This window comes from Sturnus vulgaris, chromosome 3 (genome assembly GCF_052056855.1).
Source record: "Sturnus vulgaris isolate bStuVul1 chromosome 3, bStuVul1.hap1, whole genome shotgun sequence".
NCBI classification, from domain to species: Eukaryota; Metazoa; Chordata; class Aves; order Passeriformes; family Sturnidae; genus Sturnus; species Sturnus vulgaris.
The window spans coordinates 10,072,801-10,093,252 of NC_142245.1; the positions used below are offsets into that span (position 1 = coordinate 10,072,801).

Below are 20,452 nucleotides of genomic sequence, written 5' to 3' on the forward strand. Positions count from 1 at the left end.
GTGCAGATCAGTCATAAATTATTGGCAGCAACACAGCACGTGGGAATACACGAAATGTGCATGAAAAACATAAACTCATGTCTGGTAGCATGGTCGTTAGCCCAGACTGGGAATGCTGGATTTTCTGGCTGGAATTAGAAGTTTGCCACAGACCAGTCAGTGAAGAGAGCATTTGTTTTCTGCAGACTTAAAGCATTTAAACAATTTTTTTTGGTCATATTTTGAATGCCTTTTCGGTATGTGCTGGTTGCATACTTCAGTTCTCTGCCATAACGAAAAAAATGTTGATTTTCACATATGGACTGCCCTGGTGTAGGGGCTCCCCAGGCTGATGCACATAACCCCTGTTGATGGTGGAAGAGTCATAGGAATAGGGTGATGATGTGAAATGTGCAAGAAAATATATCTGTGAAAGGGCACACGTCTTTAAAAATATCACAGTCCCTTTACCATGACCCTTTTCATTGGGTTGTTTTATTTTTTTTTAAAGTAATGAAATAATCCACAGAGAGGATTTTTCCCTTTTCTTTTTTTTTTCCCCCACATGATGACTTGTGAATCACCAGCGTTGTCTTCTAGGACCATCTTTTTTGCCTCAGCCAGATGTTTCTGCTGTGGGAAGAGGGAGCCCTTACCCTTTTGCAAAATAAAAATAAATCTGTGGAAGGTAGGAAGATAGCAGAGTTCAAATGTCATTAGGCTAAATGAACCATTCAAGTCTCTGTTGTATTGGTTGTTTAACCCCACAGTAGTTTAGGGTTCCAAGCAGAGTCATATGAACAATAAGGGGCACTTGTATGATTCCTGTATGGACATGATGGAGACCTGAACAGGAACAGGTTAATGAGGTGCTTTTCCCAGGTGATAAAAACAATGAATTGAAATATCCAGTTGTGATCCAATCACTTCTTACCTCACCTGAGAGCCAGTCAAGCTATATTGAACAATCTATACGTATTTCTTGTTTACTACACATCCCAGCTGAAACCCTTCCCATTAAGAGCTAATGGTAAATAATTACTGGTGGTAGTCTATGAAGAAGAGAGAGCAATTCTAATCAAGGGCTGCATTAGATGTCAGATGCTTGTTTATGTTTTAGAAAAGTCTTGGTGCACACAGATAGATATTTATATACTTGTAGAATAATGTGCCTATATAACCACCCTATATGTGCATGTCTATATGTGACTCTTTCTCTAAATAGCGTTGCATCCAACTGCATTTAAATGATGCAAAAAATAAATTGAGAATTCAAATCCTTAAAGCTTCAGCCTTTATTAGGTGTTTCCGTTCTGCTTCTTCCAAATACCCTTGTGCTATCTAGGGCATGGCTCAGACAATGCTGGAGCAGCTAGTCAATATTTTATCTTGCCCTCATTCTTCCGTGCTTCGTTTGTTGAGCTGTATTCAAACTGTGCTTGAAGATGCAATTAATAATTACTGCTGGGCTTTCTTGTGGCCCTTACTGCTGTAATACCCAAGTCCTTCCCTGACCTCCACGTGCTTATATATGCATACAAGGTTGTTGGTGTGCATGGTATTTTTACAGTTACCCTGCAAAGAGAAAGAAAAGGGTTGTCCTGGTTCACTGGGGAAGAAGTGAGGCTCATAGAGGTCCAAGTCCAGCACAGTCACAAGTTTTGGGTTGGTCTGGGACTGTGAGGTGACTCAGAATTACAGCAATTTATTCACATTTAGGGTCCAGCGATCACTGAAACTTCACGTTTCATGGAAACTCCAAGTTTTGAGTACCTTGGTGTCTTACATTGCCAATGTCCACTGTTGGATATGGAGAAGTGAGAAATCAGTAACTTATGGTGAAAATTTTGGGGTCAGTGATTTACTCAGTAGCTTTCAATCAGTCCAAGGAAGCAGCAGAGCTGAATCCTCTTCTCCAGTGCAGCATTTGGCTGTATGAACTAGGTCTGGCTTGCTTTTCATCGTGCCTTAGTCATTCAACTTTGCCAAAGTTTATTACCTGTTGAAATAGATCTTTTTATTTTATAATGCCCTGGCCTGTTCTTAAAACAGACATAATTGTCACTGGGATGCTTGAGACATTGAGCCCTATCAAAAATTTTAGCATGAGTTGGTAACTGAACTGTAATGAAGTACACTAAAGCCTAGGGTGCAAGCAACTCTAGTAATATGGTGTCCTGACTCTTGAGTTCTTGAGTTTATATTCTTGGCTTCTTTAAATGTCAGTTTTGTATATAATTTCCTAGGCTTGCAAAAAATCTCAAAACAAACCCCAAGTAAACATATCAGAAAATTATTAAATAATATAATCCAAATATTTCCGTAATCTTATTCTTGGAGTCAGAGGAAGTGGATTTTACTGAAACCTTTTTAAGAAAGATGCTCCAAGACCAGACCAAAGATGAGTGTGGAAAATCAGAGATGGGCCTGGGGTAGGAAGACCTGACCACTTTATATAGCACAGCCAGCTCAGAGCATAGACACACAGAAATAATTTATTCCTCTTTTAGTCCCCTCACAACTCTCCTTCAGCAGGAAATTTCCTTCTGCCTCCATTTCTTTGCTCATGGGTAAGACCAGTGATAGAGTTTTGCTGCAGTAGTTGCGTGGGGCAGGGGAGGAAGCGCTTTGCCATGGCATGGGCAGCCAGGGTGGCATGGTGGGGACAGGAGAATTCTGCACTTCTCATGGGAGAGTGCTGCCCAAAACCCAGCAATGGATGAGGATCACCACTGGGAAGGGTGTCCCTTCCATCTACTCGTCCTGGCTTGCAGATGGTGGGGTTACAGATGGAGCAGATGGGGGTATGCGGATTGGAGAGATGGGTGCAGATGGGACCAGATGCAGATGGGGCAGGTGCAGAAAGCCCCTGCCTGCATCTCCACAAAGGGGCAGAGGAAAGAGGAATGGCTGCACAACTCTCTACCTTTCGGGAAACAGTCCCAGGCCCCTCTTTTCCCCCTGTGGTTCTTATACCATAGCATGCCGGGGGTTTGGTGCATCTCAACACCCCCAAATCCAACTGATAATGTTGTCTGGTGTTTCCCATGTGTTTAACCCCATTCCAGACCCCTGAAGGGGATGGAACAGCTCCTTTCTGGAGCTGAACATTTAGCACAGACATCGTCTTTACTCAATTCCTTTGCTGAGGGTGATATTCACCCTGAGCAAAAGGTCAGCACATGACCAGTGCACCACTTTAGTCCCACTTAAGCACTATTTTTAGGGTGTAAGTGGGAGAGGAGGCCAGCAGAGAGGGAGCATAGCAAAAGCAGGTGGTGGTCCTATATGCAGGGTTGGATTTTCACTCCTATTGCCTACCAAATTGTAGACTACAATAAATATGGAAGATACTTGGTTTGCCGAGCACATCGCATGCAGGGATTTTTAGTCCCTGGAGAATAAAATATCTGCTTATTTTCAGATGTATCTATTACTGCTTTTGTTTCAGTAAACAGATTAAATGAGAAAAGGTCAAGATGCAATTTGAGTCTGTGTAAGAACATAACAAATACTTTTCTCAGTAATCAGATATAGTAAATACAAGTACTTATTTACTTGTAAATGTTAAAGCATTCACAAATTATCCTCTCAACTTCAGCAATACAAACTTAACCAACAGATTTTGGAGAAAATTTACTTTTCTATGTGATTATAGCATATATATGCAGTTGTGACTTAAACACTGTTTTGTTAGTGGGAATACATGCAAAAGCAGGAAGAAAATAGGAATAAGAAAGAATATATGTTTTCGGTTTTACAAATAAATATTGCTTGATATTCTAGAGAATAAGACAGTAGGTGTTTGCAGTATGAAAATCATTCCCCTCCAAGAAAACCCCCTCAAAACACCAAGAAAACTATTTTTAAAAGTATCTTGCTGGGTGAATTGTTACATCGTTTCAGCAGTTCAGAATGTGTGCAGTAAATTAGCTGTTTTAAATGTACCATGTGCTGGATTTTTCAAGCAGATTTTTGCATTTATGTTTTCACTAAGTCTTAGCTAATTGTTATGCCTTTCACCTTGAATGCCAATTGTAATAATAATATTACATCTGTAGTCTATTTCTCTGTTCTTATATTACAGCAATCAGGAATACTCACTAGGTAAAATCATGTATAGTTTCTCATAAGAAAATATTGAAATCAGATGAAAAAATAATGTTTAGCTTGCATATTGCCTTAGACAGCCCTGAAGAGCTGCCAGGCAGTCAAGGTATTATTAGAAAAGCTGAACAAATAGCTTACAGGGGGAAGAACTGTGAATGTAGAGCCATCAGGTACTGTCGGATCACTGGATTTTAGGCTGGAATTTCCTTTTTTAGTTCAGTACAGCCATTTAAAAGTACAGCACAGTGGTTCAAGCATGTGGGGTTTGGTGAGTCAATTTAAGGAGTAGTGGTACAGTTTTGTCATGGGTGTTTTCCAAAAGGATCGGGTGCTCAGAGGAGGTGAGTAAAGAGCTTTCTTGGGGAAATGCTCCCCTTGGCCTGCAGGACTTCAGGTGGGGGAGAAGATGGAGAAGGGGTCGTCCCATTCAGGAGCACCAAGGAAAGATGTTTCTAACCATTGCTGTGACAGCCCCTGGATTCAAACTGGGAAAACACAGCAAAGGAAACACCATTTATTTCAAAAGCAAATGTGAAGTCATTTTGCCCAAGCTATCAGACTAATTAGTGACACCCTGAGCACTAAGCAAAAAAACCTGGAATTATTTTAGTCACATTGATGCTTTCTTGAGAGGAAGTAGGGTTGGTTCCCACCACAGAGCATCAGAGTTTATCTGCCAATAGTCCTGACTAGCAAAAGGTTAATATGCAGCCAAGAAAAAACCTCTTTCCCCTCTTCTGGGGTGGTCCTGTACTCAACATTTTTTTTTTCAGTTGGTGCATTAATGTTCTGTAACAAATGTGATGTCAGGTGCCAGGGAAATAAGATGAAATAGCACCATGCAAAGATTTGCCACTTTTCTCCTCTCCTGTTCTAGCTTTGCTCCACAGGATCAGGGTAGAGGTCCGAATTCTTTGCTTGCTTCTTCTTATTTTAAAATACTGAGATTCAGGTGTGCATCATCTCAAAACAAGAGTTTGGCTTTTAAAAAAATGCCAATTCAGGACACTGTTGTGTTGTGGAAATGCGGCATTGGGAGCAAGAGGAGAGCTTTGCACTCTCTGTAAATACAGTTCTCAGGTCTTGGTTTCTTTTTAGTGCAAGAGATATCCTTGATATATATTTTAAAAATTACATGCTCTCAATATATTGAAAAAAATAAAAAAGAGAATAATGGCTTGTCATTGCTTTGCAAGTTAGACTTTGGTCTATTTTTGTCATAGCCATCTGAAGCGTGTTTTACATATAGTTTGCCTTTCTGGTATTTTATGCTTGCACAGACCTGATCTCCACCTATTTTGTCAACAGTTGTTGAGATTGGTGTAGAGTGATTAACCCTCACAAACTGAAACACCAACACGTGGAGAAAGGTGCCCTCAGAGACTCTACTGCACTTAAATCAGATGCTTGCTCCAGGCTGCACCTGTGTAAAAACAAACTGTCCGCTTCAAAACTCAGCCTGAAATAGTAAAAATGGGGTAAATGTTGCCTTTTTCTTGGTTAAATCAATTTTCTCTTCTCAAAAATGAGGTACAGCCAGAGGGGCAGGGTGAGGATGTGCTTCTGAGGACATGTTTTGCCCTGCCTACCATGGAATGATTTTGGTGTAAGTGATGCATGGCTGGCTACAACAACCTAAGCACCCAACAGGATTCTGCCTTTTCTTTGACTTTTCAAAAATAAAAGAAATGGCAGCAGATGCTGAAAAAATATTGTTTCCACAGTTCTTCAATGAAATCTAGATCATGTAACAGTTTCATGGGTTATTTTTTTTCCCTTGTCCAGGCACTGTAGTCCTTGTGTCTTTTTTGGCTAAGGATAAAGCTCGATACTAATAGCTGCTTTTGAATTCAGATTTATTCCAGAGTTGTCTGACTTCCCAAAGGTGGTTTGTACCATGTGGGGGCTGATCCCTAAGCTTTCTCTGTCCCCTGCTCTCACAAATTCTTTTACTCTTCGACTGACGACTCTGACTTCCCTGTATGTGTTTTGTTCATGTTGTTTTCCGAGGGTGTCTTTTCTTCTGCCCTGAATATAATGCTGTCAGTAGTAGGATTATAAGCAAAATGAATCACTTCACTTAATGGGAAATTATGTTTAGATAAAGTAGATTACAAAGTAGGCTATTAGTAGTGGTTAGAAAACAATGTTTTGAAGTGGGATGTCTTGGGGCACAGAGAGTTTGTTCTGAAGTGTGGGGTTGTTTTTCAGGTTGGCTGTGACTCAGAGTTGTATCTTTTGTGGTTTCTGGGGAGAGAAAAAAAAAAGGAAAAAAGAATTCAAACCAGTTTTTCAGGTGCCCACATCATACGAAATACATCAATGTGCCTGTATTTGTTGTCTTGATTGTGGTGGGGAAGACACAACCACAAGAATAAAGCTTTCTTCAACACCCCAAACCAGTGTCTTGGGGTATAGACCAGAATGATGTCAAAGCCTATTGCATGTGCAAAACACAGGTCCCATATAGGACTTCCATATATTTTCTCTTTGGGAAGTGTTTTCTCCCGAAGACACTTGCCAAGAGTTTTGGTTGGGCCACCCTGGGCTGGCTTCTCCTTTTCCTGCAGGCTGCAGGAGCTGGTGTGGGGTGACTGGAGTTACTCCATACTCCTTCATTGCCTTTTGGGGATGAGGAGGATGAAGGGATTCATCCAGGAGCATAGACAGGTCTTTTCCCACACCCCTCAGTGAGTGGGAACATATTTTTACTAGCAGCCAGATGTGGGAGCAGCCTCTCTGCTTTTGCTTGGGCTGAAGGACAAGGCGCAGCTTCCAAATCCCATGCTGTATGTGGGGTGGGAAGGGAGGGAACAGAAAAAAAAGCTGTTTGGGCAAGTCTCACAATCTGATGTATGGAAAAACCTGGGACCTCACGGAGGGCCCCCTGTGTTTAGAACACTTGTATGGCACGAGAAAGCTCAGAGATCATGCAGGCACTTCTCACAAGCTCTACATTCCCCTAAAAAAGAGGTTATGCTGAATAGAGGACATTAAATTGCTGAAATAGGGAGGAATGTTTTTCAAAGAGATAGCCAGTATTTTACTATCAGTTCTCACCCATTCCCAGCTTAATCCCTGCCATCAAATGGGGCTTGATTTTTTGATTTGATTTTGATTTTTTCTTCTGCTGAAGAAAAGCTGCTGGCTTGCACTGCTGGCGTGCACTAGATCAGGACCCAAGTTACAGAGTCCAGAGAAGCTCTCCTGAAGGATCAAATGAGAAGTTGATGTTCAGACCCTTCTCAGAGCTGTGCAAAAACACTGAGGTGGGAGATGTGCATCTCAGTCTGGGCTGCTCTCAAAGCTCTCAGAGAGCCTGCACACCCTTTGTTGCAAGTGTTTTTGTGGGAGGCAAGATTTTGTCTGCCAGCATGTTGTGTACCCAACCACAGTGCTTTGTGGGGGTCAGTGCTGTCCCAGGCAGGAGTTAGAGCAGCCTTAGTGCTGCTCTCCTACATGAATCTTTGCCATATTCCTTAAAGGCTAATTGTGGCACATGGAGATCAGCAAAGTACAGCTGCACTGGGATTTAGGAGCAGGGAAGAGATGGGAGGTCAGCTCTGCTGGCGCTTTGCCATGTAAAGATTTCCCCTTACATCATCTGGCTGCTGAGGGCGAGTTTACATCTGCTTTGCACCCCTAGGGAATTGTGGTGTCAGGGAATGAGGTTGCTGAGAGTTCTCCCCAGTGCAGCCAAGACCTGCAACACTGCTCTGACTCTCTGGCATCATTGGGAAGACGCCTGGATACTGGATCTGAATTTTCACTGAAAATGTTCCATGTTGGCTACACTTTTTTTTAGGAGAATATATGGATGGGAAGAGAGGAGGAAGAGAAGGAGAGCATACCAGAAAGGCCAAGAGCAGCTCACCTGTGATATAGAAGAGCACAGGAGATGGGCAGAGCAGGGAGGCATATCTCCAGGGAGCCCTTCCCTAGGCACTCTTCCCCAGCAAGTCCCTTCCATAATTTTAATTTAGAACTAGCCAAACAAATAGAAATAGGCCTTATCTCCATCCTACTGGGGAACAGGCAAAATTTTGCAAAACCAGGATCGTTTGCTGCCCAGCTTTCTTCTTGAAAGACTCCTCAAGCAGCCACAGCCATAAGCCCTGCAGAGAAATGGAGATAAGGGAGCTTTTGGGCCAAGGGAGAAGCAGGGCTAGGAGCTTGAGGGTCCCAGCTCAATCGAAAGCCACCAACCATGCCTTCTGTGTCCGGAGGACAGGTCACCACCAGGCTCACAGGTGCCCCAAGGCACTCACCATGTCTGTCCCATGGGTCTGGCACTGATAGGACAAGGGGGGTGGCTTCTAATCGACAGAGGGTGGGGTTAGATTAGATGTAACTGTAACAGTTGCCAAGCTCCCAAGTTTAAGGGATGGGGAAAAGGGGAGGTGGCCAAAGGTAGAGCTGGTGCATGCTGGGCCAGCCAGACTGTAGGGCATAGCCAGCTCTCTTACAAGGAGCACATACCTGATCGCATCTCTCTGCTTTCTATTTTTGCCCTCGATATGCTCACTGCATTAGCAGACTTGGCTTGGGGAGAGATTCGATAGCACTCTCCTGCTTGAAAGCAACTTTTCTGAATGCACGACATGAATCCATTGGTGGGGTCACATAGTAATGCTTGAAGTCAGAAGCTATTTTTAAAACTAAATTGCAGAACCACACATGGCTTTCATTAGTGCTTTACATCAAATTTGTCAGCTAATTAGTGGTTTTTCATCACTAGTTTTTGCATAGTATTTTATTTAATTCACTCCCCAGTATTGTCTTGTGACACCCCTCAGCCCTATATACATTCCCTGGCACTGGTGCTGTGCCAGCAGAGGAGGGAGGAAGAGGAGAGCTTGTAGGAGACCTTTCTGATGCTCCTGATGGATGGGTTCTCTGCATTTGGAGTGTATTCCAGTATCACGTGTTTGGAGTGGGCGGTGAGCAGCCCTTTTACTCTCTTCTCTCCCTACTTCCATTTAGTGTTGTAAATGATGTATTGCAGTCCTGAACTGCCTTTGGTTCGGAGGAGGAGGAGAAACCAAGAAAAATTGCCAAACATAATTTCATAAGGTTTGACTTTAAATTGAACAAAGTTTCTTGAGTGTCTTGGATTTTTTTTCTTTACAAATAAAGGGAGTACAGAGAGTGTGGATTGCTAATGACGGTAGTTACAGGTCATTAAGCTCACTAACCAACTTCAGGATCAGAACTTTCTAATAACAGCAGTAAGCACTCTTTTAACATTTATTTCTCATTTTAGGGATGGGGAGATGTGATTACCATTCGAAAGTCTGCAGTTATTTTTTCTGTTCATAATTACAGAGGCAGCTTGCTATTTTCAAGGCTGTTTTTAAAACATTTGAAAGTATTCGGTGAAATAATTTCTGTGTTGGTATTTTTTTTTTCTTTAACTGACTCTTAAAAATCTCTGGAAAACAAACACAGAGAAAAAAATAAAATATGTTAAAATAAGGAATAAAGTGGTTACTGAAGTGCAATAATCTTGGTTTATAGCACACTTTCCATTTAAATTGGTTTTATTAGAGATAAACCTGCTAAGCGTTGAGGAATTAAGTGCTGAATAGAGAATGTTGTTTTGCCGCTGTATAAATGAGGGATCCCACTATGCAGAAAAGAGTGCAACTGGTTTTACAAGTGAATTATTTGCCAATTTGAAGTGCTACGTTTACTTTGGCATCTGCTATAAAAATGATGATTTGTTTGTTGTCAAGAGGGATACTGTTTTTCTTCAGAGAGGTATGAGATTTAGCACTGGGGTTTGTAGGTAATGTGGGCTTTCACATTCTTCTTACACCTGGTTTGCTAGAAGGAGCTCAAGAAGAAAATGAGGCAGAGATTTTCGGGAATTTCTTGGCTCTGCTAGTGAAACATAGACTTCTGGCATGCAGCGCTTTGGGACAATATTGAGAGGGAGCAGCCTGTGACTCCAAGTAGCAGAAGTCAGTAATGGTGTGAAACTCTCCTCATTTCGGAGGGCTGGGGGCAGAGAAAAATTCAATAGACCACAAAGTCTCAGCATCTCCTTTCAGACAGCTGGTCCTGGAAAATTTCATTCAAAGACTGCAAATTGGAAGTCCCCACAATCGCTCTGTCGATTCTTGAGCAAATGTGACTTTGGAAATTCGTGACAGCAGAGGAAGGTCTTGTTTTATTCACTCAACAGAAGTGAAATACAAGGGGAAAGGAGAAAGAACAGATCTGTGCGGAAAATGTCACTTGGGCTGTAACCTGAGCCTTAGCGAGCTGTGCCTTTCGGAGGGTTTGGTGACCCTCTGAAAATCCTTGTCTCTGGCTGCTATTATTGTAGGCAATTTCCAACTAAAATAAGTCTTTTGTCATCGCCAGCCATGCAGCCTCTTGCTGAGAAGAAACAAAACTTGTGCGTGGCAGCGAGGGCAGCCAAGCTGAAGGTCAGAGTGCAGAGGCAGATTGCTGCATCCCCGGGGCTGGGGCTGGAGCTCACCCGTGGGACCAGCGATGCACCAGCCAGGGAGTCTGCCCATGACCTCTGGAAAGAGACTCCAGGCAAGAAGCCTAAGAGAAAACATCCTAGTTAAATGCAAATGGGAGAAAAGAGGGCTTCCTCCTCCTCTTTAGGATCATGCAGGTGGAATTGCTGGGTTCTTCTTGCTTTTTGGGACATGGCAGAAAGTGTAATCCCATTTGTCTGAGAAGAACAACTTGAAAAAATTAGGGAATACTTCAAACTTCTGTGTTTGCCCAACTGTTCAAATGTTTTTTCCATGCCTGATCGTTCCCCTTACAAAACAGAACAAACAGAACAAAACGAAACCAAAAAAAAAAAAAAAAAAAAAGAGGAAGGGAAAAAAAAAGGCAGCCCAAGGCATCACTTTGCTGAGTGCAACTTGTACAGAGGGATATTATGTTGTTGTGCCACTATTGATCCAACTCTTTTGAGGCAAAAAACTGAAACCAAAATAATCCCTTCCTCATCAGAGCAAAGATAACACAGAGCACTGGTGTGGGGAAAAATGCTTCATTCAAGCCTTTGAGCCCAACTGGGTCTTTACTCACATGAGTAAGGCTATACATCTGTCTTAAGTTTTATGCTAAATTGTATTTTGGTAATACTCCATTTCAGTAGCAGTTAGTATGCAAATACCTTTTTTTAGGTCCTGACTTCTCTGAATTTTTAAAGATTAGAGTGATTTAGAGTTTCTTTCTCTTAATAGATGAATATGAGCATTTGGGAAAAGGGGAAGGGAGAATATTCCTGTTAGCTTTTCTGTTGCATCGTTTTTGCTGGTGTTCACATCACCCTGGCACTTTGGAAATTCAAAGAGTGATCAAAAAATCCTGGCCCTTCTCTCAAAGAAAAAAAAAAATTGAGAGCATGAAGAAATTAACCACATGCCCATATATTTCTGCAGCAACAGCTAATTCGCAGTTTTGCTTGCAAAGAGTTCTCAAATGCGATTTATAAACATCACAGCCTGCATTGTGCTCTCTCAAAACAAGCTATGCTAATTGTTTTAATCTGATAGATTCTTACAAATTCCAGGTTTGGGATGCAGGAAGAAACTTGAAAGTGAATACTTTCTTCTTTTTTTTTTTTCCTTTTTCTCCTTTTTTTTTTTTTTTTGAATGTGTAGTGGTTTGGAGTCTACTATAATGCAAAGTAAAGCGTTGTATTACAAAGGCAGGGAGGATGGGACAGAAGGTTAAAGGGCATCCTGGAAACAAACAGCTGGACCAGTTTATTTAAACAGATACAAGGATGGGGAGCTGACCTCCATTTGACTTCTAGTGGGAGGAGCAAGAATGTAATTTTATTACTTTGCCCAGAAGGAAAATGTTCTTGTGTCTGAATTCCCCCCAAAGACATCCAAACACTGAGCTGTTTGGCAGAATTGCTACTTATAGAAAATACTTACATGAATGCATAAGAAGAAGATAACTGTTAAGTACCTGTATGTAAAATGTTCTTAAAACAGATATCCCAAAAGATAGTGTGGGGCAAACTGGTCAGATTATGTTTTACCATAGGCATGTCTTGTGGGTAATTATTGGCAAACTCCAGATATGTAGTTTATTCTAGTATATTAGTATATAAACGATACTATATATAGTACAATTTATTATTTTGGGGCACAACCCCCTCCATCTTAAAAGTGCTTGTAGTTTGGAGGAGACAGAAGAAAACGTCGTGAAGTTGAGGTTGTACATGCCTAATGTTGCTCAACATTTATTTGGAGTAAAAGTTATTTCGGTGACCAGTCACTCTCACAGCTACTCCTCTCCTCCTGCCACACTACCAGCTCCTAGCAGTGAGACAGGAGAAGGATGGAGTAAACACAGCAAGAGCCTTGCCAGACTCACAAAAATAAATGGCTGTGGCACTAGGGTTTTGTGGTGTTGTTTTACTTCGAAGAGTTACTGTGAAAATTGCTTTCTGCAAATGCAGATTACAGATATTAAACAATTTTCTAATTGGTCATGGAGCTAAGGCAGATAATGGGGGGAAAAAAGCAGGTTTTTTTTAATTGCTTATTTCACATGGTGTTTGTGCTACACCTGTGCTTATAATGAGAAAGGAGAATTAGTCTAACCTTCTGCTCACATGATTCTAATTTTCATGGTTTGTACAAGATAATGATAAACTGATTTGCAACACTGTTTGCTGGAGTCGAGACAGGGTGTTTATTGGAAATGTGTAGAAAAATTGATCCAATACTGCTGCTGACAAAACATGACCTAGTTCAGGTGTAAGGTTTCCAGACTGGCACCCAGGTTTGGTGCCTTTGAGCCCATTTCCTCAAGTTTGATAAAGACTCAACATCTTGATTAAAATTTGCAGGAGTTTGGGTAATGGGTGTCAGTGGGGTGGGAGATAGGAGGAGTCTGAAGTCACTGTGCTGGTCTTTGATGAGGGCAAAAGAAACAGCATGGGGCAGTGGTTTGCTATTCTTCTCCCCTCTTGTGTAGGCAAATGGGTGGGCAGAGCTGATTCCCATGGAAAGATCCTGGTGGCTTTATCTCTGTGGTAGGAGAGCTCCTGCTAAGACACCACAAGCAAAGGCAGTGAAAACAAGCATCAAGTATTCCTTTGTGGACTTTCCTATCCCATTTTACAAGCGTGCTGTGATTTAGCCCACACTCACACTTCTTCCTTTGCTAGTAAATATTGTGGCATACATATTTTTATTATTCTTTCTGTTTTTCACAAAGAGCGCAAAGTCTGGTTATGCAGCTTTGCCATGACAAAGTCTCAATGGAGATTTTTTCCAAATGGATTTTAAGTAAACTTTCTGCTGAGTGAAACCTCAGGAGAGATTCTTCAAATAGTCTTCATTCAGACAGGTTCCCAGGCTTGGTTCCCAGCCTCCTGATTTCAGCACCATGTAGAGACCAGGGTATTTGTGATCTATCTTCTTCTTCTGTTTTGCTCCAAATTATTTTGAGTATTTCCAAATAAGCATTGCAGTACTAACTGAGGTGAAGAGCTACAAAAACACAAAGAGTTGGGTTGCAGATAGCTATTTAAAAAAAATGCCTGTATCTCCTTTTTTTTTTTTTTTTTTGTTATTTCCAAAGGTCTTCTTTTCATTGTTCAGGGGGGAATTTTCAGTAGTTCAGTAATTACAGTTTAACAAGATGTTTGCTGTAAATGGTCAGGCCTAGCTGGAGAAAACAGGATTATAAATTCAATTACTGTAAAGCTATGACCTCGCCTTGACCCCCTCAGACTTTGCATAAAGAGAGGGAGGGGGGAAAAAGCCCACCAAGAAATGGCTAGGAGGAATGCATGGCTCTGAAGTCCCCAGCAGTGTGACTTAGTGGTGATAAAAGTCCAGACGTTCCCTCATTTGATGGGGTTCTGCCATCACAGTTCATTATCTTAATAGTGGGCATTAAAAGGGAATTAGGTTTGCAAGAGGTAGGAACAGGTTTTGATAAAGAAAGAAATTGGAAAAAGAAGTCAAAGGACATAAGGCAGAAATGACACTAATGAGGGGGGAGGTAGCAGATGTCCTCACGAGTATCTTGCCAGCTTCACACGTTTTTGTTTTTTTGGTGCCCCATTCTGTATTGAGAAGAGCGTTGCTGGCATTGTTTCCTGAAAACTCGGCTAATTCCCCCATGAAAAGATGAAATGGAAGTGTCCGACTGTGGTAAAAAGCAGGCAAACATAAATCAGCTTGGAAACCCCAAGGTTGTGCTCTCAAAGGTCATCAGGGTTAGAGGTTTAGCAGTATTTGCATCCCCATGCAGCCTGATGGAAAGCACCACAAGTAGGGCGAGAGGGCTTGGGGATGGGTAGAAGACATCCCTTCCCTAACCATTTGCTTTCCTTTTTTTTCCTTGCAGGTTTATTAATGCTAGAAGAAGAATAGTTCAGCCCATGATAGACCAGTCCAATCGAGCAGGCAAGTCCCCAAAATTAACTGTATTAAGTCGCACAGGCAAAAACCATCCTCAAGCCATGCACCAGGAGGTCCAGTACCTGGTAAATAAATGAGAAATGAATGCTGGTAGTGACAGACAGTTAAAATACAACCAGCTTTCTGTCATTATGACTCTAATCATTTTGGGAAAAAAAGACATTGAAAATTCAAAAAGGGAAACTAAAACGTTCTATTGCATGGCCAGACTTTCTGTACACAATGCCAATTATTCTTGTATTTTTAAAGTAGTTGTTTGGAGCTTTTCATACTAGCTCTTTCTGCTCCTGTGACCACTCCCCGGTGCATGGCTTGGTGTGGAATTGCTGTAAACTTTATTACCTGTCAAAAGGGCAAAGGGGTCAGAATCACTTGTGGGACTCAGTAAAGTTCAAAGACATTCAATGAGGTAGAGCTTTATGTGCTTTAATAACCCAAGCCAGCTTACTTCTGAAGCCAGCTTTTAATGTACAGTGAAAACCTCCAGTTCAGGTAGTGGTTCTTGCATAGGGTCCTTTTGTCCCTTAGTTCTTCTTTTGGGATTGCTGAGCATTTGCTGATTACTTTGGGGATATTTATTTCTATTTTTTTTTAAAGACCTAAAGTTTCCACATGTTGGTTCTATTTGGGATCTTGGCTCACAGCTCTCTGTGGGTATTTACCATCAAGGATTATCATAGCCCATTACTCCCAGTTGGTTTTGTTTTCCAAGTCTCACTGCCAAACTCTCCAAATCTGTCGTAGTCCAAGATGCCTTTGGGTCACACTTCCTCTTCAAGTACATTTGATTATTTGTCATTAGATGTAAATATCAGGGATGGATGTGTTCAGGTCCTGCCCTTTGAAGGCACAAGGGTGTAATTTAACACACTGAGATTTCAGTGTGACTATTCCAGCCATAAAATCCGGCTCCTATACAGGTTTTTGCATTGACGTCAGCAGCGGCAGCAGCTGGAGCCGGGGCTCCTCGTGTCTCAAGATTTCAGTTTGCTAACTTCATTTCCAAACTTGCAGAAGAAAATTAAGCCAAAACTAAGTACACTTTTTAGACCAACCGGTAAATTCGCACAGTAGATGTTTTCGCCTCTTTTTAGAGCTGGCATCAGTAGCCCGTGGGTGGGGGGATTGTGTCTTGATACTGTGAGAAGAGGTGACCAGACTGGCTGTTGCTAAAAGGAATGTTCTGCACCTTTCCAGTAAGTCAAGGAACACCCTATAACCCCGACGGGCAGCCAATGGGAGGTTTCGTGATGGATGGCCAGCAGCACATGGGCATCCGAGCGCCAGGTAAGCCCCCAGCACAGCATTGCCCACCCACGGGTGGCCTTGGTCACCCCATCACAGGTAAGCACACCTCCGCCCTCTGCCACCCTCCCAGCTGCCTGCCTTGCCTCACCTGTCTTCTGCCTGCCTTCCACACCACCGAGGGAAACCAGGCATCTCCTTGCTCAAGCAGTCCTGGACCCTCTGCCGTGCTGTGTTTTGGAAAGGGGCTTTTGGCACTATCTGTTGACTTTGCTCATTTTCTGGCGTCTTCTTGGATTTTTATCTCCCTCTAGGACCTATGAGTGGAATGGGCATGAATATGGGCATGGAGGGGCAGTGGCACTACATGTAACCTTCACCTAGGTAACCAATGGCAAAGCCAGGGGGAAGTAAGTACAAACGAGGTCTTTGTTCTCACTTTGTCCGAGGGATATTTGTCTTCTTGCATTTCCCTATGTTCTCCCTGCCCATAGCCTCATGCTTGTTCCTTCATTTCCATCCATCCATCCTATGCCTGGGCTCCTTTGGGTTTTCTTTCCCTCTGGTTTAGCTCAAGCTTTCCAAGCTCCCAAACCCCCTGTGCGCGTGCGTGCCGTACATTGACGCTGCCGTACATCAACGCCGCCATACATTGATGCTATTATCCATCCCCGAGCACATGACAAAACAAGGAGCAGCCAGGGAGGTGGGGGAGCCCGTCGTCTTGGCAACAGACTGATTTGCAAAATGTAAGCGGTCTGCAGCAGCACAGGGAGAGGAAAGAGCATGTCCCCAAAGTGTCATAAATCTGTCTAACCACAGTTGATGCATGAGTTACATTTCTCCCGCTAACCTGCAAGACACCAAAAAAGCCAAACAGAGACTTCTCATGGGGTAGAAAAAAAAAAACGAGCAAAACCCAGCAGCTTCACTTAGTTGCATTTTGGAAAGCAATGGATGAAACTTTGATTTTTTTTTTCAAGTTTATTTCTCTTTGTCTGTCCGTCATAATGGGATTACGTGTGGCAAAGGAAAAAGAGAGAATACGAAATAGAGGTGTGCGCAGCAGGCTATGGAGCTTAGCCCAGGCTAATTGACTATATCCAAATTAAGTATGCCATCACTTGCAGTGTGACAAATGGATTTGACTTATTCAGTATACAAAAATAGAGATCATTAATGCAATCTTCAGTGGCAGGCCTTGCAAAGGAAGCCTAGAAAAACTGTCCCAGGTTTTTTTTTTTCCCCTCTTGTCTTTTTCTAGGGGAAAATACATTATACAAATTTTTGGGTTTGTTTTTTTTTTAATAGTAAAGTAGTTTGAAACACCAAGACACTTGGTACCATGTTTAAATGGTGCCTGATTCTGTTTCTCTTGCTCTGTTTCTGGAGTTAAAAGAGTTATTTCAGCATCTTTGTTGTGCCCCCAGTCTATATTAGCATAGGGTTTGAAGTTACCCAGGGCAAGTGTATTTCGTAGTAGTCTTCTCTGAGCCCAAGTCAAAACTAAGTTTTAACAATTAGCTGTGAAAACATTCCTCTGAGCTTGGGAATGCAATAGCCTTATTACCTCATCATGAAAATTTCTAGCTTAGTTAATTTAAATATTGTTTCTTAGTTTCTGGGTCAATTAAATTTAAATGATGTATTTTATGCTTCGTGACCAATTAAATTAATAGGTTATTACAAAAAATATTATCATCTTTTTTGATTAAAGAGCTGTGAGTACAGTATATTTTATAAGCAATTTTCATTAGTTCAAAACTGTTCCTTTAGGCTAGATTAAGCAGCTATTCATTGCTAGAGCCTTGAGACCTGATTCCAAGGTGTTCGGCGCATTCACAGCGCGCTCTTACTTAGAACTAAAGCCAATTGAACCTACTTAGCAATAGCGTATGCCTTTCACCCTTGATGATTATGGAGCTTATAGCTCTCTGAAACAATACATCTGTCAGTTCCCATCAGCTACAGCAATCCAAGCAGAAGGCAGAGGCCCACAGAAAGCAGGAGGTTTTATTGTTTTAGGTCCAATTTTTTTCTTATTGTTCTCCCAAACCCACTGAAAGGTTTGACTGAGTTGCGTGTCTGATTTTTTTGCAGCCAGATGTGACCTGGGGGGGGAAAGAAATAATTGGTAACGATTATTGATTATGTATATATATTTTAATGTCTAAAAATATGAGTTTGATTTAGCAATCATACTTAGTAATCCTATCAATTTCGTCTTCATATGAGGCCTTTGTTCATGATGTATGTGCTTGCTGGATTGCATCTCTTTGAATGGTACAAATATTTGGGACAGATTCCAAGAGATCAGGCTCAAGAGCTAAATAAATAGCTGTTGATAAACCTTGACACCTATTTAACCCATCGCTCCTCCCAAGTCCCTCGTTAGCTGCCACAGATTCTCTGCCTTGTATTCCCAGCGTGCTTTTACAAGTGGGAAGGGGAAGGCAGGTGGCTGGAGTAAGGCCATGGGGAATGGAGCCCACCTGAGAGCCCTCCATGTGATGTTAGCCATCTTCAGGCTGGCTCTGCCTCTGGCATGCTTCCAGATCAGGAACATCTCCATTGCATACATTCCTAACCATAAAAGCAGAAAGCTGTTTCATTTCCAAAAACTCCGTACATGGAAGGGAAGGATGTTCTTGGGGTTTGTTTTTTTTGACCTGGGGGCCATTCCTGTTGCCATCGCTGTGAGTCCATACGCGGACTCCCAGTTCCACAGAGGCGACGGCACTCGTGCACCCGCAACTCCACGTCCCACCTTGGGCTGGAGCCCGGCCTCCCCATGCCCGAGCGGAGCAGCTTCACAGCCCGAAGCGGGCAGCCAGTCCCCAGCACTCACCGCCACCTCTTTCTCTCCCTTTGCAGGGCTGCAAAGTATGCCAGGGGATTATGTGTCTCGGGGTAGTCCAATGGGTATGAATATGGGACAGCCAAGCTATACGCCGCCCCAGATGCCCCCCCATCCTGCTCAGCTGCGTCATGGCCCCCCCATGCATACCTACATTCCTGGACACCCTCACCACCCAGCGATGATGATGCATGGAGGACCACCCCACCCTGGAATGCCCATGTCAGCGTCAAGTCCCACAATGCTTCATACCGGTGAGCCAGCAGTGAGCGGACAAGTGATGGACATTCATGCTCAGTAGCTTAAGGGAAATACACGTTGTCTGCAGCGATGGTAGATTTCAAACATTGTCTTTCTGCAATGACTATGGAGTTCTTGGCATCAACTTTGGACCAAGGGACGTTCCAATTCTTCACAGGGACCCTGAAAAGCAGGAAAACACCAACTGAAGTCAACTTCTGGGGACATGCTAAATACCTATATAAGACATTAAGAAAACAAAGAGTGAAATATTGTAAAATGCTATTATACTGTTATCCATATTACGTTGTTTCTTATAGATTTTTTAAAAAAAATGTGAAATTTTTCCACACTATGTGTGTTGTTTCCATAGCTCTTCACTTCCTCCAGAAGCCTCCTTACATTAAAAAAGAAGCCTTACACTTATCCTGCAAATGACAGAAAGGGCTTATTTGCAGGATTTTTAGAGCATTAAAATAACTATGTCAGGCAGAAGAATCTTTCTTCTATCCTAGGATTTCAGCCATGCACACTCTCTCTCTCTCTCTCTCCCCCCTCTCTCCTCCTCTGTCCGTCTTTCTTCCCTTTCTCTCCCTGTCTCTCTCCCTCTCTCTCTTTCTAGCCTGGAGCGTGAATTTGCATGTCTAATTCATTTACTCACCATATTTGAATTGGCCTGAACAGATGTAAATCGGGAAGGATGGGAAAAACTGAAGTCATCAACAATGATTAATCAGCTGTTGCAGGCAGTGTCTTAAGGAGACTGGTAGGAGGAAGCATGGAAACGGAAAGGCAGTGTATTTGAAGCCTAATTGTCACATCAGAACATCCTTGTCCCCATGCAGCAACCACCGCCTTGTACATCACTTCCTGTTTTATGCAGCTCAAAACATGGACTGAAGATTTATTTTTAATATGTTGACTTTCTTTCTGGGCAAGACATCAGTCATGTGTGCATTTTTTTTCCATAGTCCCATCATGGAGCATTTATGTATACATTGTAAATAAATTTTGTGCAAAAAGGACTGGAAAAATGATCTGTATTATTGCAATTTTTTGTAAAAGTAGCAGTTTGGTATGAGTTGGCATGCATACAGATTTACTAAGTGGGATAAGCTAATTATACTTTTGTTGTGGTTAAACAAATGCTTGTTGATAGCCTTTTTCTATCAAGAAACCAAGGAGCTAATTATTATTAATAATAATCATTGCACACTGAGTCTTAGAGTTTCTGATTGAAACAGTTTGGATTGTATAATAACTCAAAGCCCAGTTGTAGTAGTTTGAGTGCAGTAATGAAATCTGAATCTAAAATAAAAACAAATTATTTTTTGTCATGGTGACTCCACTGCTTGCAAAATTTGTTTCCTGTCCCCATGCCGTATTTGTAGCCATACTATCCCAGACTGAACTGAGCAGATACAAAATTCAGCTCGCTCTGGAGGTGTTACCTATCATTTGCTATTTAAATATCAGCTTCGTATTTAAAGAATGTAAAAGTAATGCTATGCTGCATAAAGAAGCTTTCTTGGAACTTGCACTGTAAATTGTCAGGATGGGAATTATTGCCTGTTAATAAATATAATATTGTAGG

General features: G+C 42.1%; 1 protein-coding gene across 3 annotated transcripts in view; it reads left to right on the forward strand.

Moving 5' to 3' along the window:
• The window catches only part of MEIS1 (Meis homeobox 1), a 107,041-nt gene extending 86,846 nt beyond the window's left edge, over positions 1 to 20,195 (forward strand). For 2 of the 3 annotated variants that reach the window (XM_088160973.1, XM_088160972.1), the window contains exons 10-12: positions 14,443 to 14,501; positions 15,714 to 15,803; positions 18,636 to 20,195. In XM_088160973.1, the coding sequence (XP_088017099.1) occupies positions 14,443 to 14,501; positions 15,714 to 15,803; positions 18,636 to 18,919 (433 nt within the window). In that variant the 3' untranslated portion in view covers positions 18,920 to 20,195. Of the gene's footprint in view, positions 1 to 14,442; positions 14,502 to 15,713; positions 15,804 to 16,075; positions 16,172 to 18,635 lie in introns of all 3 variants that reach the window. The other variant, XM_088160974.1, reaches the window with a different exon arrangement.
• The last annotated feature ends 257 nt before the right edge of the window (positions 20,196 to 20,452 follow it).